The sequence below is a fragment of the Hyaena hyaena genome, unplaced genomic scaffold, assembly GCF_003009895.1.
Source record: "Hyaena hyaena isolate Hyena2069 unplaced genomic scaffold, ASM300989v1 scaffold_1, whole genome shotgun sequence".
Taxonomy (NCBI): Eukaryota; Metazoa; Chordata; class Mammalia; order Carnivora; family Hyaenidae; genus Hyaena; species Hyaena hyaena.
In genome coordinates this window covers 10,850,207-10,873,057 of record NW_024080633.1, presented here as the reverse complement: position 1 = coordinate 10,873,057, position 22,851 = coordinate 10,850,207, and the positions used below count along the sequence as shown (strand labels likewise).

Sequence of the window (22,851 nt, the reverse complement as noted above, 5' to 3'; positions counted from 1 at the left end):
GGGTTCGAGCCCCGCGTCGGGCTCTGTGCTGACCGCCAGCTCAGAGCCTGAAGCCTATTTCAGTCTGTGACGCCCTGTCTCTCTGACCCTCCCCTGCTCACGCTGTCTCTCTCTCTCTCCTAGAAATAAAAAAAAATAAAAAAAAAAACATAAAAAAAATCTCAGCAAGACTTAAAAAAAAAAAACCACAAAGAAATCCAAGTTAACAGCAGCACTCCAGCGTTCCTCACCCACAGAGCCCTATTTAAATAAGACACTGCCCATCCCTTCACGAGGCTGTGAAGTGAGGAGTGAAGTGAGGAGCTCTGAGCGAGCTGGCCCACGGGGATTCCATCTCCTTTCAGAAAAAACACTTACGTGATCTTTACACCCAACGTGAGGCTTGAGCCCACAAACCTCAAGATCAAGAGTCACGCTCTTCCAGCTGAGCCAGCCGGCTGCCCCACCATTTGCTTTTATAAAAACAAAAGGGCTGGGGCGCCTGGGGGGCTCAGTCGGTCAAGTGTACGACTTCGGCTCAGGTCATGATCTCACGGTTCGTGGGTTCAAGCCCCACATCAGGCTCTGTGCTGACAGCTCAGAGCCCGAAGCCTGCATCTGATTGTCTCCCTCTCTGCTCTTCCCGGGCTTGCACTGTTTCTCTCTCTCTCAAAAGTAAAGATTAAAAAAAAACAACAATATTGAAAAAAATACTAAAATAAAAGACCACAATTGTAGATATTTTAACAAAGCAAACTATGGGATAGAGCACTTGGGTGTCTCAGCCGGCTAAGCTTCTGACCTTGGCTCAGGTCATGATCTCACGGCTTGTTGAGTTCGAGCCCCATGTCAGGCTCGCTGCTGTCAGTGCAGAGCCCTCTTAGGATCCTGTTCCCTTCTCTCTCTCTGCCCCTCCCTGACTCATGCACTCTCTGTCTCAAAAATTAAGAAAAAAAAAAACCTTTAAAAAAGAAAAAAAAAATCAAGAAAACATTTTGCAGCTCCCACCGGGGCAATGCGTAGCTGAACACGGGCAGAGGTACACAGGCCGTGCGGGACACAGGCCATCTTGTGGTGTCAGGAGCCCGGGCAACCCTGCAAGACGCCACAGCCATTGCTAGTGACACCCGTGCACCCACTTTGGGAATCTGACCCCCATATGCACTTGCACCCCACACAAGACCGAACGCACGTCAGACCCCCGCTGGGGCCCCCTGGAGCCAGCTGGTGGAGCGCCCCCCGCCCCCCCCCCCGGGGGGGCAGAGAGGGGTAAAGGAATCTGCCTGTACTGGCTTTGTTTTCTATGCTGCGCATCCACTCACCACACTCAGTGGCTAAAGCCACACACAGGCGAGGGCAGAGCACAGCCGGGCTCCCGCTCAGGGGCACCTCATCAAAGGCCACGGTTGGTGGAAGAATTCCGTTGCTCAGAGAGAGGACGGAGCTCCGTTTTGTCGCTTCGTGGCGGCACGCCAGCGGCTCCAAGGCTGGCAGCACTCCTCTGCCGCCCCACCAGACGCGCCATCTGTCCTGGGCAGTTCCGCACACACTCAAGGCGAAACGCCCCAGGAGCCGGAATGCCAGGGATGGCCAGGGGACAGAGGACCCCATCACCTTGGAGGGGCGAGTGCCGCCTTGGAGTTGACCTTGGAGCTGACAGACAGACGGACCAGTCCTGGGGAAAGTCCTCCCGCCCTACTCGCGGTGCCTGCACCTCTACCTCGTGCATGAGCTCACCCTCCCGCGGTCTTGCCCCAGCTCCTCGCAGGCATCGGGGCCTCACCACCCATCCAGCAGGACTTTGCGTTTCCGGGCTGGTTGGCACCATCTGCCCTGCAGGCTTCCAGCTCCACCTCTCAGGGATCCTTCCTCAGCCTCAGGAAGGGCTGGGCCAGGGCTCCCTGCTCCCCAGCTCGGAGGGGACACAGTTGAGCCGTCCAATCCATAATCACTTCTGGTACCAGAGTCACACAAGTCGTGGGTGATGTAAAAATCGAATCCACCGAGAGCATTCCAGGCTGCAGGGGACAGAAGTCCTCATGGCCGCAGGTCAGGAGTACGGCAGATCAGGCAGGAGGGCCAGCCGGGCCCAGCAACTTCAGAAGCCCCTTTGGTCGGGCTCCAAGCCCCAGGTCTGCGACATCAGGCTTACTTCCTGCACACCTAGCTTACCTGCAGGGGGCGGGGCCTGTCCTGCACACCAAAGTTCACAGCACTAAGAGACCCCTGAAAGTGGCTTAGGTACAGCAGAGCCACCACCAGACGGGGTCAGGACAGGACTGCCCAGGGAACCGGGTCCTGGAGCATGGGTCCCCTACCCAAGGCCTTTCTCAGCAGGTGCTCCTTACATTGGGAAAGGCTCTGCATTATGGTGGCACAATGCCAGAAGGGGGACACGGAATGCTCACGGGACCAAAGGCCACACATAGGCCTCTTCCCCTCACGCCAAAGGCTGGAGCACAGGTGGTCAGTGGGGGCCATGGCCCCACCCTTTCCTGGAGGCCTGGGGTCTGGCAGGGGGCAGAGCCGCCAGTCTGGGAGCTTAATCCCACTCCTTAGTGGGGTTCTCAGCACAAACCCCACAGAAGCGGTGCCACCGGGCCACCCTGCGTTCACAGGACCATCCAGGACGCTAATTCCCACCCTCTGCACCAGCTGACCCTCCCAGGACACAGGATCGCCAAGTGCAGGGTCACTGAGGTCAGCCCCTTACAAACCGCTCCTTTCAGGTGTGAGAAGAGTAAACTGCGTTTCAAATCACGTTACATGAAAACCTATTTGGGATCTGGTTCCAAACAAGCACAGGCAGCACACCTCTGGTGGAGGCCTACACCCGCGGGGCTGGAGCTCAGTCTCCCGGCTGCAGAGACCACAAGCTCTGGTTTCAAAGCAACACGAGGGGCACCAGACACAGCGCCACCTGCCCACGAGGGCATGCCTGGCGGGGCTCCAGCCCTCCTCGGGGCGGGTACGGAGGTGCCTTGGCTCTGACCGCCGCACAGGCTCAGCAAGACGGAGGGTGTTCAGGATGTACAGATGGCAGCCTTCTGCACCGGAGCTTGGATGCCTTGCCAATGTGGGTGAGGGGGCTGCGACCTGGCACAGAGGTGCAGACAGGCCTGGGAAGGGTCTGGCTCCAAGTCCGGAAACGTCCAAGTAACTGGAAGCACTAACAACTGAGCACAGAAGGGAAACTGCAGGAGTGTCTGGGGGACTCTGGCAGTTAAGCATCGGGCTCCTGACTTTGGCTTAGATCACGAGCTCCGGGTTTAGGAGTTTGAGCCCTGCGTCAGGCCCCACACTGATAGACGGAGCCTGCTTGGGATTCACTCTCTGAAAATAAGCTTAAAAAAAAAAAGAAAAAAAAAAAAAAAGATGCTGGGGCGCCTGGGTGGCTCAGTCGGTTGAGTGTCCGACTTCGGCTCAGGTCGTGATCTCAGAGTTTCTGGGTTCGAGCCCTGCGTCGGGCTCTGTGCTGACAGCCAGCTCAGAGCCTGAAGTCTGCTTCTGATTCTGTGTCTCCCTCTCCCCCGCTTATGCTGTTTCTGTCTCAACAATAAAAAAAAAAAAAAAAAAAAGATGCAGTTCAGTCTTCAGACTGCCCTGCAAAGATGCCATCACCCCTTGCAGGGTCCCCTCAGGAAGGACACACAGGGCCATGTCCCCAGCCCCACCCCTCACACGGAGACCGCAGGTATCCAAAGTTGCTAATGGCACTTTATTTTTTCTTTTCAACATCCTGTTCTGCAGCTTCCTTGGCCCTTTTTGCCCGGATGCCGAAAAGCCGGGCATTGGCACGGGCCATGCGAAGACTGGCAAACGCCTTGAAGTTCTTCTCCTCCTCAGTAATGACCCTGGCTTTCTCCTTCTTGTAGATCTGGAATGGAGCACAGGGGTCAAAACCCTCGCCTGCAGCAAAGCCTGACACAGACCTGGGGTGTACTGCAGAGGCTGTGAGGGTCTACACCATCTGTCCACCCGCTCCTGGAAGGCTACGCTCAGGCCACCAAGAAAGATTTTAATGCCTCTGCCTGGGATCTTACCCCCTCCCCCTAGCAGAGGCAGAAGCAAACACCTCAGTTGTGTTAACAATGGTTGGGGGACAGTGTGCTGTAACCCTGTGAACAAGAGACAACATGGACCAAGGGAGGCCCGGGCCCACTTCCCTGCCTGAGGAACTCAAGGGCCCAGTCACATCCTGGATCACCAAACGTACCCGGTTACCTGTGGCCTGGCCTTTCCAAACAGCAAAGAGGGGATTATTGAAAGAGGATGTGTGACAAATGAGTTCCCAAAGGTCCTTAGAAATGAGAACAAGGCCCTCCCTCAAGGAGCCCACCTGGTGAAGAATGATGTTCCTCCCAGGATTAAAGAAGGGTTCTTTTCCACAAATGCATAAACCTTCACACAGGCCCCGGCTGCCACCCTTCAACACAGTCTCTACCCATAGAAGGCACTGGTCCATCCCCAAACACACCCACTTACATTCCGTATGGGCATGACGGGTCCTGTGAGCTGCGTGGCCAACTTGAGCTCTTCAGCCTGTTGGTTAAGGAAAAAGGAGTCATCTCGAATCCCCTAAGGCTGCAAACTTCTACCCTCAACAGCTACCCCGCTTCTTGCTGGGTGACCCGTGTGCGGGCGCACAGCTGGGCCTGGCTGACAAGCCACCGAGTCTCTGTCCTATCTGGCGGACGGCAGGGGAGAGCACTGGTTTGTGAAGCATCTTACAGAGCCAACAAGCCCTTGCTCCCTGGCCTCTAGCCAAACGGAAGAACCGTGACCTGAACCGCGACCCCACAGGAAAGCCGGGTCTGCGGAGCACAATCAGGGAAAGGTCAGGAAGACCACCGCTTCTGCATCCACACGTCCGTGCGTTGCCGATACAAAGGTTACGCCCTTATCCAGGGGCCTGGTTTGCACCTGCTCCCAACCCCCCCCCCCCCCCGTGCCCGGCGGGGAGGCGCACTCACCGAGCTGTCGCCCTTCTTGGGGGCTGCCGGCCTCCGCGGGAACAAGAGCAGTTTAGAGCGGTACTCCTTCAACCGCTGCACGTTGGCCTGCAGGGACTCCGTGGACTTGTTTCGCCTCCTCGGATCCACGGAAATGCCGATGGTCCGCGCCACCTTCTTGTGGATACCGGCCACCTGCTCCCAGACAGAAGAACAGACACGGATGCAGCCCCCACAGCCCGGGTCGCCGCGCCCCTCCCCGCCCGGGTGCCCGGTCGTCAGATGGAAAAGGGTTCAAATGCGCTATCATCAAGGAGGTGCAGCGATTCCGGAGAATGTCATCACGGGACCGGGGGCCACCAAGCAGAACCCCTCGCGCCTCCCGCGCGGACACTCACCCGCAGCTCCTCCAAGCTGAAGCCCCTGCCGGCTCGCACTTTGGTATGATACCGCACCGTGGGGCACCTGACGATCGGCCGGATGGGTCCGGAGGCGGGGCGCGGGGCGATGCGGCGTGCCTTGGCTTGCCGGGCCTTGCGTCTGGGCGGACAGAGGCAGGCGGCGGTCAGCTGGGCCCCGGCCCCGCCCCGGCTCCCGAAGGCCGCGCGGCCACCAGGCCAAGGGGTGCAAGAGCACCTGACCGAGGGCTCCCCGCAGCCCCACCCGGCAGCGGCGGCTCACCTGCGGATCTTCCGCGCCGGCTGGTTGAACCACGTGGCCACACGCCGCTGCCAGTCCTTGTGGAAATGCGGCTTCAGGATCATGCCATTCCGGCTGGGCGCCATGGCTGCTGCCTACAGGCCTGGGGGGCCGCGGAAGAGAGCAGAAAATCAGGGCCCGAACTCCGGCCAGACGCGGCGCCCGCCCCCAAGGCCCGGGCCAAGGCTCTCTCCCGTCTGCGGCGCGGGCCCCAGGCCCCTCTGCGGCCGCGCCCGGAGCGGCCCTGCACCGATGGCAGCGGATGCCACCCGATGCCGCCAAACGCGCGCGGATCAAGTACACTCACCTCCTCCCGGGGAGAACGGCCAGCGGAAAGGAGCTGCTTCCGCAAAGCACCCTGGGATGGTGTTGGGCTCGGCCAATCAAAAGCGCCGAAGCGTTTCTGCCAATCAGAGCCGGGGATCGCGGAAGTGACGTACGCTCTCCCAGGAGCCCTCGCGGCCCGGGAGAGACACGGCGCCTCCGGCCTCCTGCGGTCTGAGTCCCTGTGGTGCTGGGTGCACGGCGGGCCCCGCGGGACTCCGCGGTCCGGAAGGAAGAGCGGCCAGGCCGGAGGAGAGCAGCGGCTGCGGCAGGGGCCTCGGTACGTGCCCCTGACCCTGAAGCCTCGCCCCCGCGTCCCAGTCTTTGTGCCGTTCCAATCTTTTGAACCATTTGTACTTCTTTCTTTACCCAGAACTAACACTTGTTGAGTGTTTGCTCTAAGCGGAACGTAAGTGCTTCACATGCGTTTTCACGTTGCAGCGCACAAGCGGTACCCTCCCCGAGGTCGGCAGCCGGGGGTAAGAATCCGGGTGACGGATTGCAGACCCTGCACAGAGACGGCGCCCTAAAACCATGGAATTAGTAGCCGGTATAGCTCCTTGACCTCTGCCCTGCGCGTCTTCTGTTCTCCAGGGCGGGTCCAGGAATCCGCCAACACCCTGTACCTCCGTGAGACTTTAGGGAGACTTTAGGGTAACCCTCCTCCTTAATTGGGAGGCGTGTGTGCATCTCTGAGGAAATAGGGTGCTGATACCGTTTTCTGCCCTGTTGAGACACTCTTGAGTGTTAGAAAAGTCAGGGTGATGGCGCGCCTGGGTGGCTCAGACGGTTAAGCGTCTGACTTCGGCTCAGGTCATGATCTCACGGTTCGTGGGTTCAAGCCTCACGTCGGGCTCTGTGCTGACAGCTCAGAGCATGGAGCCTGTTTCGGATTCTGTACCTCCCTCTCCCTCTGACTCTCCCCTGCTCACTCTGTCTCCCTCAGAAATAAAAAACATTAAAAAAAAAAAAAAAGGGTGAGGTTCACTGAGGAATTACAGGGTTTGGCTAGGGACACAGAACGGGTAGAAAGGACAGGGAACATGTGTAAGTCAGGAAGCACCTGCAGTCTGTTGAGACCAATGCACTGAGCCTACACGAAAGGCCAAACCCTCGCCCTGCGTGCTCAGTTAGCAAACAAGGACTCTATCAGCCCCACTTTGTGAGGCTGAAAGTACTTCTCGTAAACTTGGAAGTGATAAGTATCGGTGAGGTTAAAGTTTAAAGCTTGGTCGGCTAATTTCACAAACATAGATGCGCCAAACTGGAGGGTCAGTGATGAGTCCCTAAGAAAGTGGCTGTGGGGTTGCTTGGGTACCTTTGTACTAGTTTTGAGATATTGGGTGTTATTTGAATTTTCCTCTCTGTGACGTGGGAGGAGAGTCTGTATAGATCACAGCGCACAGCACAGTGTTCAGTACAGGGTGAGTGTGCTGGCGATCACGGGTGTCACACAGCTCTGCTTCTGTGATGTGCTGGGAGCCAGTGCGGGAGAGAAGAGAGCACGTGATCCCTCTCAGTCCTGACAAAAACCTGGAGAGGGACGGTCATCTGTCTCACAAGTCACTTCTTTCTGGTGGACCCGGAACGTGGACCCGCAGGCATTCTGTTGTGACAGCACGACTGCAGCCGAGGGGCGCTGGAGAAGCCTCTGCTGAGAGGATTTGCCGTGGCCCACGCCGGTTTTCTTTGAACATAATCCATCAGACGTCAGGCTGCACCTCCCGGGTCTTTCTCAGACCCCTTTCAGTGGATCATCGTGGATCAGATACTGTATTCTTTTAATCTCAAACACATTCCTGTCCCCATCCCCAGTTTCCCTTTCTGGACAGACCCCAGACACGTGCACTTCCATCTGCCCTGACGAGCATCTTGCCCTGAGCTGTAGCCGCTCACGGGTAAGGTGCTGCGTGGGTCACTGGTTGGGGGCTGGAGGTCTGAAAACAGAAACACCGCTCAGAATCAAGCTGGCAGTAAGAAAGTGAAGTTGTAGTTCGAGGACCCGGGTCTGCTATGCACACCATGCCAGATGTGGACTCCAGGATCCCACGCTTGAATACTCCCCACGCTTCCTTCCTTTGAACACTATGCAGAATAATGAGGTAAAAGTGGTTCTGGTATGAAACTCTGCTAGAAATAGGCTCAGCTTTCTTGTTGGGAAGGACAGGAGAATGAACTGTTATGAACTGTTAAGCCGGAATCCTTCTGATACAAAGACTTGGCTGGCCCACGCATTTAAAAAATCATTAGCTATAGGGACAGGCCCTGCCCCCCTGGGCATGATTCCACAGTCACAGCTCTGCTCCCGCAAGGGCCACTGAAGGAACGAGCTAATGCCCCTGGAGACTGCACGCGCTTGGGGTAGCCAGTGATTCCTGGATAAACACACCCGAAGGTGTGGGGGTGTCCTCTGCACAGCCTCCCAGAATTTCCTTGCAGGACTGAGCCCCAGTTACTCCCCGCAGCGCCTGGTCACTCAGCATCTGCACCGGACCGGTGCCCTCCAGCTGGTGCTTTGGGGGTTGGCTTCAAAGAAATGCCACCTGAGACTGTCAACAATAGTTTTTGGAACTCTTCTCCAGACACACAGTCTTTTTTTTTTGTTTTTAATGTTTATTTTGGAGAGAAAGGGAGAGAACCCCAAGCAGGCTCCACAGTATCTGCGCATGACATGGGGTTCAGTCCTATGAACTGTGAGATCATGACTTGAGCTGAAATCAAGACTCGGACACTGAACTGACTGAGCCCCTCCAGGTGCCTCTTGATTTTTTAAGGTAATACAGCAGCAATGACACGATCGTGCCTTTGGAAGTGGGGGTTGGTTATATCCCAAAGCACTTTGCAAAAATTAGTGTGCTCTGTTCAATAAATATGGGCTGCTGGTTGAATTAGGAAAAGCAGTAGCCTAATAGCAAGGACAGGATAATGTTCGCTGCTTCATCACAGAGCTCCTAACTAACCATCTGCTCAGCTTTCCGGAAGTGTAGCCTACCGGTAAATCAGATATAGGCTAACACAGGGATTCCTGTAACGTGAAGGGACCCTTCATGTCAGTGGAGAGGATATTGTTACGATCCTAAACATTTTATTTAAAATGTACTAAATGGGGCGCCTGGGGGGGCTCAGTCAGTTGAGCGTCCTACTTCGGCTCAGGTCATGATCTCACTGTTCCAGAGTTGGAGCCCTGCATCGGGCTCTGTGCTGACAGCACAGAGCCTGGAGCCTGTTTTGGATTCTGTGTCTCCCTTTCTGTCTCTGCCCCTCCCCCGCTCATGCTCTGTCTCTCAAAAATGAACATTTAAAAAAAAGTTGCTAAGAGTATGATCTTAAAAAGTTCTTACCACATTAAATACCTGTGTGGTGACAGATGTTAACTAGGCTAATTGTGATCACTCTGCAGCACGTACGAACAGTGCAGCGTGTTGCACACCTGAAACTGGTATGATGCATGTCTGTTACACCACAACAAAAAGTGAGCTTTTAGGAAACATAACAAAACAATCACGAGTGTAGATTACAGAGAAGAATAATTTGTATTATTAAAGCTTTTTAGTCTTCTGAGGTTGATGATGTTAAATATACACGTTCGCTTTGAAAACGTGACTTTCTTGGGGTGCCTGCCTGCCTCAGTCATAAGAGTGTGTGACTCTTGATCTCAGGATTAGGAGCTCGAGCCCCATGTTGGAAGTAGAGATCACTAAACAAAATACGAGATTTTCCCGGTGAGGGGGCCTCACACTAACTCAGGCGAGGACAGTTCCAGAAACTCCAGTCAGGCCCTGTCCCTCTCTGCTGAGCAGAAGGCAGAGTCAGGCTGCCCAGTGTGGTCTGGGCAGAGAACCACACAGTCAGAGAAGGCTCTTTGCAGGAAGGCCGAGGGCAGCCTCGGTCCACATGCGAGGTAGTAGCGGGGCTGTGACTTCTGGCGCTCTATAGTACAGGCCAGATGACCTGGAGGGGACATCGCTTGTGACCAGCTGGAGGCCCAGAGTCAGCAGACACCTTGCTTCTGTAAGTCAGCGCAGCGAGCCCCCCTCACTACACCAGTGAGCGTTGGGGGTCACCCCCACCCCCGCCGCGTCCACTGTAGGGAAGGGGCCATTTCTTGTGCCATTAACGTTTGGTTTCTGTGTATGTTGTGCTCAGCAAATGATTTTCCGGAGGCTAAACAAACAGGCACGGGCCAATTTAATGGTAAAGTGCCAGGGGATAAGCCTGGCCACATCCACGGTTACGGTACGGAGGGTGATACCCTGGGGCAGGGACACCAGAACCCTCCGAACTGCATACCCATCTTTGGAAATGAATTTGGGGAACTGGGGCAAAGGCAGAAGCTCCCCTCAGAGCTGCCCTCCCTTGGGTGTGACCTGCACCTGCTCACATACCGCGTCTCCTCAGGCCGGTCATTGTGGATTGGGCAGCGGAACTACTGTCAGGAAGTGGCTGTAATCCACGGCTGAACACACTGTGTGGGGCGGGCAAACGCAGGGGGAGCAGCAGGTGGAGATGCGTGAGCGCGTGCGGCACACCCCTGGGCACACACTCGCTGCGGTGAGGGGCCGTCCCGGGGCCTTCACACCAGATTCCTACAAGGGCACTCCGCCGTTGCTCATCTTGTGGCTGAAATTCTAAACCGCAATGCACGATCCCGTGTCTGGGCTCGAGCTGGGCGTGTGGCACGAGATGGGACTCTCTGCCCATGAAACTTACTACAAGGCGCCAGAGCAGGCCCAGCCTCCCCCCCCCCCGCCCCCCCCCGCCCCTCCCCCGGGCGGAGGCCACGCCAGCCGGGAGAGGCTCTGGTGCCCTGATCAGCGCAGCAGTAGGGGGCAGTGTTGTAACGCTCGAGAGCCCAGGGCCCGTCCCCGGTGCTGACGGCCTACGCGTGCCAGCAGCTCGGGCCCAGCAGAGAGACCAGGCGGTGGTTGGCTCGGGTCCTGTTAGCGCTCCAGTGAAGTCGGAGCAGCTGGGGACGCCCCTGCACGAACTCCACGGGAGAAGCTGCTCGGGCCCCACGGCTGCACTGCCCCTGGATCCAGCCGGTGCCCACAAGCCACGGTGCCACCGGCCTGGGAACGCGGATCTACACGCGCACCTGCACCCGCGGGGGAAAACCAGCTAACAAAGCCACGTCACCCGCAAAACCCTTTACTTCTTCCGGGGAGGGCACTCAATAAATAGACCTCGGGAGCCCTTCGGAGACCAGGGAGGGCTGGGAGGGGGGTGCCGGTCTTGGCCTCGGGCAAAAGACGAATGGTGGGGCTGGGGCGCTAAGTGAGGCGCTCCCTTCCCGGGTCTGTGGGGGCCGCCGACCCCCCACAGCACAGTCATCCCCGGCACAGTCGAGGGATCCCCGGCCTATTTGGGCCAAGGTGGCTCTTCCCCACGGAGTGGGGGCTGCTGAGGCGCCTCCTCCTCCCCGGCGTCGTGCGTCTCCCTCTCAGCCTCGCTCCACCGCTGGGGCGCGATCATCTTCTTGGGCCCGTGAGGCGGCGGGCCGATGAGGGCCTCGATGTCCTCGTAGTTCACCACTTCCTTCTCCAACAGGGCGTTCGCCAGCTGACGGCACAAACAGAGCAGCGTGTGAGCCACAGACCAGGACACGGCAGAGCCTTCTGAGAGGCGAGCGCCCCGAAGGGAGGGGACGCCTGTGAGCCGGATGCCCCGGGCGGGCCGCCTTCCCCGGGAAGCGGTGTTAGTGGGCAGCTGGGGCCCAGGATCCCCCCACCTCCAGGTCTCCCAGCTGCCAGCCTCGGTAATTTTTCTGCCTCCCTTCCAAGTCTCTGTTTCCTGCGGCAACTTCAGGTTCCTTTACCAACAAGGCACGTGTGACTGCACACGGGGGCGTGGGTGGGGCCGGAACACAGGGACGGGGGTGCTGGTGCCAAGGGCCAGGAAGGACACGCGGAGGGAGCAGCCTGGTCTCCGGCCGCTCCGCCCCGGCCACAAGGAATGCGCCCGGGGCGCTGCTGAACAGGGTGCTGCTTCCTCTGGAGGGATGGAGTTGCCAAGCCCTGTGACCCACCCCCCCCGACGGTGCAGAGGCAGGACGCGTGTGGCACCAGTGCCCTGTAAACAGGTCCCTGCACTGCCCGCAGCCCCCCGGCCAGGAGCAGCACTGCGGCCGCGCTCCAGCCTGGGGGAGCAGCACCTCATTTGAATGGTGTAAGAGGAAGTGAGGAAACGTGGCCAGCCCACGACCGGCTTCTACAAGGGACATGGGGGTGCCCACTTCGGGAGTCTTCTTCCCAGTCTGAGAGAACCACGACAGACCCCAGCCGGGGGACACGCCACACCCACCAAGCCACTGCTCCGAAAGCTGCCAGAGCCGCAGCAACGGGAGAGCGGGAATTCACAGCCCGGGGAAGCGTAACAAGACGTCACAACCAAGTGTGAAGTGGGGTCTGGGGACAGGAAGGGACGTCGGGTAAAAATGAAGGAAACGTGAATTCAGTGCAGGCTGCAGGTAATGACATATCGACACTGGCTCACTAGCTCACAGAATACACAGCACGTTAATGGGAGACGTTAACAATACGGGAAACTGGCCAACTGGCTGTGGGGTAGAAGGGGCTTGTACTGTATTTGCGGCTTTTCTATAAATCTAAAATTATTCTAAACTGGATATCAGAGCCAAGAGTTCAAGCCCTGTGTGTGGCACAGACAGTACTTAAAAAATTTTAAAAATGGGGACCCTGAGTGGCTCAGTGGTTGCACGTTTGACTCTTGATTTTGGCTCAGGTCATGATTCGAGGTTCATGGGATTGAGCCCCCCCCCCCCCCCCATCGGGCTCTGTGCTGACGGCGTGGAGCCTGCTTGGAATTCTCTCTCTCCCTCTCTGCCCCGCCCCTCCCTCCCCCCCATACATAAATACAGGAAAATACTGCCATGCCCTAAGTGGCCTTCAGAAAAAGGGGAGATTTCAGTTAGACGGGGTGGGGTCCACAGCAGTTAGTTCTGTGGCCGTGAGCGCTGGAAACAGTCCTCGGTGACCGGCTGCTCACTCCGTGGAGCGGTGTCCCCTCCCCCCAGGGACAGGCAGGTGCCCGGAGCCTCACCGCCTGCAGCTTGTCCATGTTGTCCCGCAGCACCTGCTCCGTGTGCCTGTAGGCCTTTGCCACCAGCAGTTTGGCTTCCTGCCAACGGGAGAACAGCGCTGTCAGGAGCGGGACGGCCGCCCAGCGCTCCCAACACCCATGCCTGATCCTGGCACCGGAGCACACGCGGGAGCCACAGGTCAGGAAGCCAACTTCCGTCTTCCAGGGGCCAGGCAAGCACAGCAGCCGATGGCATTTCCTGCCCTACCCGGTCCCTGCGAGGGCCCTTGTTCAAGATGCCCGCCTGGCACCCATTCCCAGCTGCAGGCGCCGCGCCAGCTCCTGGAGGCCGGAGGGCATGTGGTCGCCTCACACGGGCACCAGGCTGAAGGCGGCCCCGGCTCAGGGAGTGTGCAGCGTGTCCTGCAGGTACGGGGACCCCTGGGCCCCCGCTGCGTCCTTCAGGGGGTTCCACGGACGCTGTCACCGGGAGCCACACAAGTCCTCACCCGAGGACAGACACTCAACAGGAGAGGCTCAGGCGTCAGGACTAGAACGCCTGCCATGTGGACCGGGAGACAGGGCGGGGCGCCAGCTCCCGAGACACCTGCCTCCTCACCCACTGCGGCAGGAGACGGCCCGACGCCGAGCACGCGGCGCACACTCACGTGATCCATCATCTGCTGGAGGCCCTGGCTGAAGGGGCGCCGTCCGATTCCTGGGGGCCCCTCCTGTGCCTCGGGAAAGGACACGGGCCCGATGCTGGGAGCCATCCCAAACTGCTTCACCATGGAGTAGGCGATGCGTGTGACCTTCCTCAGGTCGTCCTGAGCCCCTGGAGCGTGGGGCCAAGGAAGAGGTTTCTTTCCTGGCAGTGCCAAGTCAGGGCACAATACCCGCCGCCACCCCCCCCACCCCAGTATAGGCCTGGGCCTGGCAGCAGAGGACCCAGGGGTCAACTGTGCCCTGTTACTGTTCTTTAAAAGACAAGAGTTTTGGGGCGCCTGGGGGCTCAGTTGGTTAAGTGTCCAACTTCAGCTCAGGTCATGATCTTGCAATTTGTGAGTTTGAGCCCCGCATCAGGCTCTGGGCTGACAGCTTGTAGCCTAGAGCCTGCTTCGGATTCTGTGTCTCCCTCTCTCTCTCTGATCATGCTGTCTCTCAAAAAAAAATAAATAAATGTTGGGGCCCCTGGGTGGCTCAGTTGGTTGAGCAACCAGCTTCGGCTTAGGTCATGGTCTTGCGGTCCGTGGGTTCGAGCCCCACATCAGGCTCTGTGCTAGCAGCTCAGAGCCTGGAGCTGCTTCAGATTCTGTGTCTCCCTGTCTCTCTGCCCCTCCCCGCTCATGCTCGCTCTCGCTCTCTCAAAAATAAACGTTAAAAAAATTACAAAAAATAAAAAAATGTTAAAAAATCAAAAATAAATAAAAGACAAGTCTTAAACTGCTGAACTGCTGCCCAGGGTACACATCTGGGTTCACTTCCCTGGCAGCACACAGCAGCTCTGCCAGGCACACCTGTCAACACTGAGCCCCGGCGTCACCGGGAGCAAGTAAGGAGCGTCTCTACCTCTTCTCTGGACACCCCAGTGAAGCAACAGCTTGAGACCACTTAACGGATTCAGAAGTACATTTGTACCCCACTGTTCGAATTCCCCCATCAGGTTCCCCCCTCCCCGCTCACAGAAGGCACGGTGGACGCAGCAGCACTGAGGACACCTGGGCCACCAGGGCCAGCTTCTCACCAGAAGTGACTTTGTTGAAGGAGATGCTCTCCGACACACGGCCACCCAAGGCCATGCACATCCGTTCGAACAGCTGCTCCCTGGTGAAGAGGTGCTGGTCTCTCGGAAGCATCTGAGCAAAGCCCAGCGCTGCGTTTGTCCGCGGTGCGATGGAGACCTGCGGGGTGGCGGGTGGCGGAGTGAGCAGGCGGGGTTCGGGCTCTCCAGACGGAGGCGGGGCAAGGCAAGGCAGATCTTTAACTGGGGGCTTCCAAAGCAGTTAGAGCAGGTCTGCACTGGCCCCATTTTTATGACCAAGGACGACCCTGTCACTGAAGGACGGCTCGCACGCTGCTGGGCTGTGCCGTCCGTGCACAGCCTCACGGGCGCTCCTGCGAAGATGGGGCTTCCTGGGTGGAGTCGAGGAGAGAGGACGAACCCCACCCGGGTCTGTCGCCGCCTACATGGTGGACATGGACCTGCGCAAACCTTGGGGACACCGAGACTGGAGACTCTCCTTGCCTCTGTCCCCCCACCAGCCCAAAAGCAGGGGTGCACACGGGGTGGGGGCTCCAGGCAGCAGGTGCTCTGAAGACGAAGCTGAGAGCCCAACACTTGAGTTATAGCGTAAAAGGCTCTAAGTTATGAGCACGTCCGTAACTGGAGCCTCACCTCTCCCTGGCAGAGCGCCAAGCCTGGCAGTAGAGGGGAGTGGTCTCATTATAACAGCCTGATCTTTTGGGTATGAAACAGGAAATTTTAAATTATATTTACTTCATCCAGGATTTTTCTGCATTTTTTCTGAGATACTACATTATTTACCTTCGGTACTGAAATTTTTAATATCCTATAAATGTGACACCCTTTGTGACTGTCCTCGGCCTGACCCAGGTTAGCTCAATGATGGCTGCATCCACTCATCCGTCACAACACTGGACTTCCGGCCCCCGGGGGACAGCCACTTCACCCACAACTAAACTAACAATCTGCTTTGCTACAACTAATGCCCTGAAAAAATGTTCACGGAGAGCAGGCAAACACGGGGGGCTGGCAGTGGCCACGCGTCCCCATCTCTGGTGCTGGGGGCGCTCGGCACCGCAGCCAGCTCCCTCCTGCGCCCAGAACCCCGATGGCCTGCCGGCTCCAGGTGGACGCAGGGTGTGTACAGGACACGGGAAGATGTGCCCCAGCCTCCCACCTCGTCACGTCTTCCTGAATGGCCACTCGGGTTTCCTGGTCGCCAATCCACACGTTCTGGGGGAGTGGTATTTCTTTCATTTCCACCCTGCGCTATTTTTAAGGTTAGGAGTCATTACATCAATGCTGTCAGAGATGGTGCTAAACTTGGCAACTGTTAATTCCAAGATGAAGAGTGTAGACAGGAGAGGGGGCCCTCAGGTCATCATGTGACTCTGCAGTGGCCTCGCCCCGCAGCCCCCGTCTCCTGCCCTGTGCTTGCCCGGATGAGGGACCCTGCACCGTCGCCTCCTACCCCGTGCCCATGTCTACCTCACACTGTGCTTTCTCTTCAAGCAAAACCGCACGGTGCTTCTGAGGCTGGCTCTGTCCGGGGACCCCTTGGGCTCAGGCCTGCCGAGACCCCAGACCCTCCTGCGCACGCGCACATGCCGCACCTTCATCACGGCCTCGGTGTGCTCCAGCAGCCAGCCCACCACGGCGTGGCCCGACTCGTGGAACGCGACCACCTTCTGCTCTTCTTTGGAGAGGATCTTGCTCTTTTTGGCGGTCCCTGCAAGAACGCCTGAGGATCTGAGGGTCCTGGCCTCACAGAGTCCCCCCTGTGTCATCAGAGCAACGTCCTCACTGGACGCCCGCCTCCCACGTCTGCCCACCACCCACACTGAGAGCTGTTCCTCACTGGTCTCCAGTTTGAAGAGAAGCTCGTTGAGGGGGGAGACCCGGATGCTCCCTGTTTATTCCTGCGTCTGTGAATGCGGGAGGGGCCGGTGCAGCTCCTGCAGGCTTCACGAACACCCTCAGCTCAGGGCCCCCAGGGCCGCTGCGACTAGACGGGGTCCCCCACCGGGTTCCGGGCTCCACACTGCCGTTCCCCCCCGTGACCCTCTACTCCTGTGACCCTGTGTTACTGGGGAGGCTTCAGTCACCACCCCAGGCTCTCCTGGTTTCCACCTCCCCAGGTTTCCACTTCACGCATCCTGGATCAGCCCTGGGTTTGGGGGATTTGGTAGGAGGCTCATCTCCCTCCATTTACTGCAAGGCTATAAATCCTTTCTCACACTGGCCGTAGCAGCTCAGTCACTTCAACCAGATGGTGATATGAGCATCTAAACACGAGGCCACAGGGGCACCTGGGTGGCTCAGTCGGTTGAGCATCTGACTTCAGCTCAGGTCATGATCTCGCGGTTCGTGGGTTCGAGCCCCGCGTCGGGCTCTGTGCTGACTGCCAGCTCGGAGCCTGGAGCCTGTTTCAGATTCTGTGTCTCCCTCTCTCTCTGACCCTCCCCTGCTCACTCTCTCTCTCTCTCAGAAATTAAAAAAAAGTTAAAACAAACAAACAAACAAACAAACACGAGGCCACAGCCGTGCAGGCTGGGCTTGAACAAGGCGTGTGGCAGCGAGGCCGGGGCTCCGGTGCTGAGCCCTGCTCGCCGGGGCAGCGTCATCAGTACTCGGTCATTCTCGCCTTGACGCTGTTGCTGTGAACCTAGCAGTTCCCATGTAAGAATAAGGGACTCCTCACATCAGCTTCTGTGCTGACAGCTCAGAGCCTGCAGCCTGCTTCAGATCCTATGTTTCCCCCTCCCCTGCCTGTGTTCTCTGTCTCTCAAAACACAAACGTTAAAAAAAAGAAATAAGGGGCCTGTATAAAACTAAGTTTGTAGTAAGAAACAGCTACTTTAGGGGCGCCCGGCTGGCTCAGTTGGTTAAATGTCTGACTTCGGCTCAGGTCGTGATCTCATGGTTTGTGAGTTCGAGCTCCGCATCGGGCTCTGTGCTGACAGCTCAGACCGTGGAGCTGCTTTGGGTTCTCTGTCTCCCTCTCAGTCTGCTGTTGCCCCGCTCATGCTCTGCCTCTCTGTTTCAAGAATAAACGTTAAAAAGTAAAAAATAAAAAAACTTAAACAGCCACTTTAGTTTTTCTGTCTACACCAATTCCTAAGTTGCAGCAGGGGCACCTGGGGACACCCGGTGGTGTTTGTACCAGACTTTAACTCCACCGGACGGCGACAGGGATGAGCCCCATCTAGGGACGGCTCACGGCTGCGTGCTCCCCTCCCCACACAAGGCCTGTGCTTCTTTGGAAGGAACAGTTCTCCTTTTTAAAAAACTCTTAGTATCTTAGATTGAATGCTAATCAAGGACAAGATATATAGGGCCATGGAAACTTCCAGAGACTGTGTTAGTCCCTCTTTTTTGACAGAAACCCAGGGACCCCACCCCACTTTGAGCGGAGACAATAAAGCGCGGCCCCGGAGCGGAGGCAGGCGGGGCGGCAGAGCACAGCTCTCGGGAGACCTCTGGCCTTAGGCAGCCGTGGCCTTGGCCCCACACGTGGTCTGCAGCCAGCTCCGAGGCACTGCCAACGGCCCGGGGCTGCGTGCCACTCACACCTGGGTGTGCAAGATCCTTTTCTACTTGAAGAGTCTGTCTGCTCCTCGGCAGATTCTTGGTATTGTATAGTAAGGATAAGTCACACGGTGACAACCTGACATAGAACTGGAACTACTTTACGTGCTGTCCCCTCGCCCACTCATTGCTAATCACTTCTGTCACCTGACATGGAAGCAGACCCGGCTCCCACCACCCCGCCTTCGGTCTGGCTGCCTCTGGGGCTCCAGCCCTGCTGAGAGCACGCCCCTCATACCGGCAATGACTCGCTCCACCGCGTACTCGAAGTTGAACGTGTGCACGGACATGTGGCCTTCTCGCGCGGCGTGCAGCGCGGCCTCGTTGCAGATGTTGGCGATGTCAGCACCTGTCCACACAGCGGGTGAGGGGGGCAGGGGAGGGGAGCCTGAGCAGGCGGCTGACCCCACTCACCCCACTGGCGGCTCCAAAGCACCCCTGCCCCATGCCTCCCAGCCTGTCTGCCACCTGCACGCTCTTTACTGACAACTGTCATCAGCACGCTGAGCACCGCATGGTATTTTATTCCACCTATTAATTCACACCCACGCACAAGAGTAAGAAATTAGCCTCCCCAGTACATGCCAAGATTCTAGTTAAGGGCGCTAAAAAATTCCAAAGGGAAGAAATCATGATAAAAGAGATTTTGTTTATGTTGACCTGTAAAATAAGAGCCACTCAGAAAACATCCTGATTTGCGCTCAGTCTCTGCTAACGAGAAGAGCGGACACACAGCCTGAGCCCGGGAGGCGGAAACGCTCTTGTTGCCTGCGCCACTCGGGGAGGGAAAGTGAGTCCTGTGGGGTCGGGCTCCCTGTGCGCACCCTCACCCCCCCCCCCCGAGCAGGGGGCGTGGGCACCTGGGGGAGGCCCGCAGCCCGGGACTAACAGCAATGGCCTCCATACCACTGAAGCCCGGCGTCAGCTCTGCCAGGCGCTGGGAGTAAAAGCTGCTGGCCTGGGTCAGCTTCAGGCTCCTCAGGTGCTGCTCGAAAATCTCCCGCCTTTCCTGCAGAGAAAGGACCCGCGTGTGGGCTCACCCCTGCCCCAGGGCCCGGAGCCGCCAGGGCCCCGTCCTCTTCTTCTTGTCACGCCCGACCTACATCCATGAGACCAAGTGAGAGCTGCAAGCGGCGCGTCAAGAATGAAACTTAGGTTAAATCACGGAAAGTAAGGGCTTATTTTGTAAAACGTTTGGTTCACATACATTCTGTGACCTTGATGGGAATGTTCCTGATGCATCGGAAAGAGGGGAGGGTGCCGCTTGAGAAGTGGCGTCGGAGGGGAGCTCTGCTCTGCTGCTTGGAGCCTAGGTGCCGCTTGAGTGTCAGACCCAGGATGGCCGCTGGGGGCGGCTGGGGCCCCTTCTCTGGACCTCCGGGAATATGAACCGACTAGCTTCAATCCCTTGCCCTACCCACGTGCGTTGCCCTCACTGCTTGCTGGTTCCTGCTGCCTCGGGACACCACGAAGGCCCGGCCACCAGAGGGCGGATGTCGTCCAGAGGCTCGAAGAGGCTGGAGGGGCAAGGCCTGCATCTGCTCCCAGGGCAGCACAGCTCGTGCTCCAAACCCACGACAGCCTGCAGACTCGGGCAGGAGGAGAGCCCTGGGGTCCGCCCAAGGTTCTGCTACAAAACTCAGCCCCAACATTTAGGGATAAAGAGAAGAACCATCTGGGCGAACCAAACAAGCTGGGAAACCGTGGGAAGAGCGGTAAGCCAAAGAAAGTCTGGATGGACGGGCAGCAGCACTGCGCAGCCACAGCCGGGCCAGGAATGGCCAGCGGCCGGCCGCACTGACCTGCAGGGTGGGAAGGTCGATGAAGACGTGGCGATCCAGCCGGCCAGGCCTCAGCAGAGCGTTGTCCAAGATGTCAGCTCGGTTGGTGGATGCCAGGACGATGACATGGTCCGTGGTGCCCATTCCTGGAGGGACCACAGCTGTTCAGGTTGCGCTCCCCTTTCAGGGCACAGGGTGGGGTGGGTTCCCCTGGGGTCTGCCAGGAATGAACAGTGCGTTGCTCTGAATGGGGATACGAGTCACCACGGAGCAAGCATCCGCCCATCTGCCCCTGGCCGTCAGCCCAGAGGCCTGAGTCTTGGACAGGAACTGGCACTATCACCCTGACAGCGTCTGGGGCGACCACGTTTCTAGAAAACTGCCCAGCAGGCCCAGGGAGCGAGGGGCACTGTCCCCACACTCCTTCACCTGACGCTGGTCTGTGGCCTGGGTTTGGGCCCCAGCTTTCTCGCAAGAATTTAAAAGCAAGTGCACAAGTACCACCGATGGCTCACATTTGTAGGAGAACCAGACTGGAGCCCGATTTGAATAAAGCAACCGCAGAAATGCATCCAAGGAGCAACGAGCAGATCTGAGCCTGACTGGACATCAGAGTGTTAGATCTGTATTTTTAAATTACGTGTTATGATGATACCGTGGCGTCTCTGTGGATGTAAAGAACTACAGTTTTTGCTCCACTACAGTCTGGAGCAAAAAAGACTCAGAACACGTAAGACTCAGAAGTTTGGATTCTGAATTGGAGCAGGAGGTGTGGACGGATGGGGCTGGCCTGCACCAGGGAGGCTTACTGAACGTCCCTCTCTGCTCTGGTGGAGGTTTGACAGCTTCCAGAAAACACAGTAAAAGATAAAGATGCCGGAGGCACCTGGCTGGACCGGTCGACAGAGCGTGCAACTCTTGATCTCAGTCAGGGTCTTGAGTTCAAAGCCCACTTAAAAAACAAGTAAAATGAAAATGTCCCTGATTTACCTTTTGCTAATAAAAATATTCATAATAAGTTGACATTGATAAACATAAGTTAAAACTACCTGTAAAATCTTCTTTTTTTTTAAAAGTTTTATTTATTTCTAGGAGAGAAAGAGAGACACAGCGTGAGCAGGGGAGGGTCAGAGAGAGAGGGAGTCACAGACCAAAACAGGCTCCAGGCTCTGAGCTGGCAGTCAGCACAGAGTCCGACGCGGGGCTCGAACCCACGAACCGCGAGATCATGACCTCAGCGAAAGTCGGACGCGTAACCGACTAAGCCACCCAGGCGCCCCAACTACCTGTAAAGTCTTAAGTGAAATTTAAAAGAAAGGCTACAGAATTACGCCCGGAGAGCGTGTGGCACTGCCACCTCCCAGCAGATTGTCACCGACTCCACTCCCCATGACAGCAGCGAAGGGCCTGGCCGAGCACACTCGCCTGGGATCCACCTCACCAAGGAACTGACCCGAGTCACTGAGAAGCAGCCACCAGGAGGCCCGAACCACACCCACTTCCCAAGGACATCGCCGGGAGCTCTGCCTGTGCGCAATCCCCATGAAAGGCCAGAAGCCCGGATGCTTACTTGACGTGTATGTGCCAGGGGAGGGTGTGCGTGCCGGGGGAGGGTACAGCGCACAGCTGTGACTTCTGACGTGCACCCGGAAACAAGCCAGCACCAGCCAGCATGTGCGGCGCGTCCACCCCGTGCTCCGTCTGCCTGCGCCGTGGTCTTAGGAGAGGTCAGACTCTGACACGGAAAACAAGAGGCTGCGTGGCGAGAGGGGCAGCCAGGACTCCCGGAGCGTCCTCCTTCCGTGGGCCGAGGCTCTGGACACGGAGCTCCGCAGTCACGTGGGACGAAGGTGGGAGCGATGGCTGCGGAAGGGCGGCGGTGGGCAGGGGTGCACACAGCGGCCGGAGTGCGCAGAGCTCCGCCGGCGGATCTCAGCTCCGTCCACCTCCCCACGAAGCCAGGTGCCCTGCGCCACCAGGGTCATCACAGTCACATGAGGGTACAGCCCTCCAGGGCTGGACAGACTCTTCTAGAAACTTTGCGTTTTGACGTAGTTACAGATACACAGCAAGGTGCAACTTGGCACAGGGGGGTCCTTCCGAGGGGCACTCAGAACCAGGGAGCAGCGTGAGGGCACGAGCCTCCTCACCCGTGCGCTTTCTTCTCCGTGGGTCCACTGCACGCGGACCCCCGAGACCGCCTCTCCCGGCGTCCCCGCCACCCGCAGGCCTCCCCGGTCACCCCCGCCCCCAGTCTGTTCTCGTCTCTAGGGGTCTGTGATTCTGACAGTCTTATGTACGTGTCACCACACAGCCTGCAGGCACCGGAGGCCTTTGTCACGCGGCACGATTCCCTCGAGGTCGTCCAGAAAGCCGCGTGTAAGGAGTGAGTTTCCTCCCTTTCCTCCACGGCAATCACGACAGGGGCGCGCACGCCCGCTTTAAAGCTGCGGGCAGGGAGCTCCCGGGTTCTGGCTACCGCACACAGGCGGACGGCGCTCTGCGGTGGGCGCAGGGGTGCCAGCGGCTCACGTTTCTGGTTGCACTACTCAAACGCGGGCGTCTGGGCTCCTGCGCCCTGGCCCGCAGCCACCGGCTGCCCCAGGGACTGCGTTGCACCGGACTCTCGGCAGGAGGTTTGCAGGTGCGGACAAGCGCATTCGACAACACACACGCGAGAGCAAAGAAAGTACGCTAGCCGCAGCCCCTTCGGTCGAGGGGGACACGGTGCCAGAAGCCACCCCCC

The 22,851-nt window shown here is 57.9% G+C and overlaps 2 protein-coding genes and 1 non-coding gene across 3 annotated transcripts in view; all 3 read right to left on the bottom strand.

Moving 5' to 3' along the window:
• Window positions 1–3,674: 3,674 nt before the first annotated feature.
• Window positions 3,675–6,005, bottom strand: RPL13 (ribosomal protein L13). Its single transcript, XM_039227848.1, has 6 exons — window positions 5,938–6,005; window positions 5,613–5,733; window positions 5,330–5,471; window positions 4,953–5,126; window positions 4,465–4,521; window positions 3,675–3,856 (listed from the first exon to the last, which is right to left on the bottom strand). The coding sequence occupies exons 2-6, from the start codon at window positions 5,714–5,716 to the stop codon at window positions 3,698–3,700; spliced, it is 636 nt and encodes a 211-aa protein (XP_039083779.1). The 5' UTR covers window positions 5,717–5,733; window positions 5,938–6,005; the 3' UTR covers window positions 3,675–3,697.
• On the bottom strand, window positions 5,198–5,275 carry LOC120229080. The gene has a single exon (XR_005527659.1). It is a non-coding gene; the product is annotated as a small nucleolar RNA MBII-202 (small nucleolar RNA).
• Window positions 6,006–10,119: 4,114 nt separating the features above from the next.
• SPG7 (SPG7 matrix AAA peptidase subunit, paraplegin) overlaps window positions 10,120–22,851 on the bottom strand; it is a 32,611-nt gene continuing 19,879 nt past the window's right edge. The window contains exons 10-17 of the mRNA XM_039226459.1: window positions 20,127–20,251; window positions 19,231–19,333; window positions 18,563–18,673; window positions 16,350–16,465; window positions 14,737–14,893; window positions 13,661–13,827; window positions 13,014–13,091; window positions 10,120–11,513 (exon numbers count right to left, since the gene is read on the bottom strand). Of these exons, the coding sequence (XP_039082390.1) occupies window positions 11,313–11,513; window positions 13,014–13,091; window positions 13,661–13,827; window positions 14,737–14,893; window positions 16,350–16,465; window positions 18,563–18,673; window positions 19,231–19,333; window positions 20,127–20,251 (1,058 nt within the window). The 3' untranslated portion in view covers window positions 10,120–11,312. The remainder of the gene's footprint in view (window positions 11,514–13,013; window positions 13,092–13,660; window positions 13,828–14,736; window positions 14,894–16,349; window positions 16,466–18,562; window positions 18,674–19,230; window positions 19,334–20,126; window positions 20,252–22,851) is intronic.

What these genes read in the sequence shown, in the direction of transcription:
- RPL13 (XM_039227848.1), bottom strand. Translation starts at nt 5,716, where the DNA reads ATGGCGCCCAGCCGGAATGGCATGATCCTGAAGCCGCATTTCCACAAG. An exon ending in TCAGCTTGGAGGAGCTGCGG is followed by an intron (nt 5,127 to 5,329) that starts GTGAGTGTCCGC and finishes GTCTGGGAGCAG; the next exon opens with GTGGCCGGTATCCACAAGAA. An exon ending in CCAAGAAGGGCGACAGCTCG is followed by an intron (nt 4,522 to 4,952) that starts GTGAGTGCGCCT and finishes CTTAACCAACAG; the next exon opens with GCTGAAGAGCTCAAGTTGGC.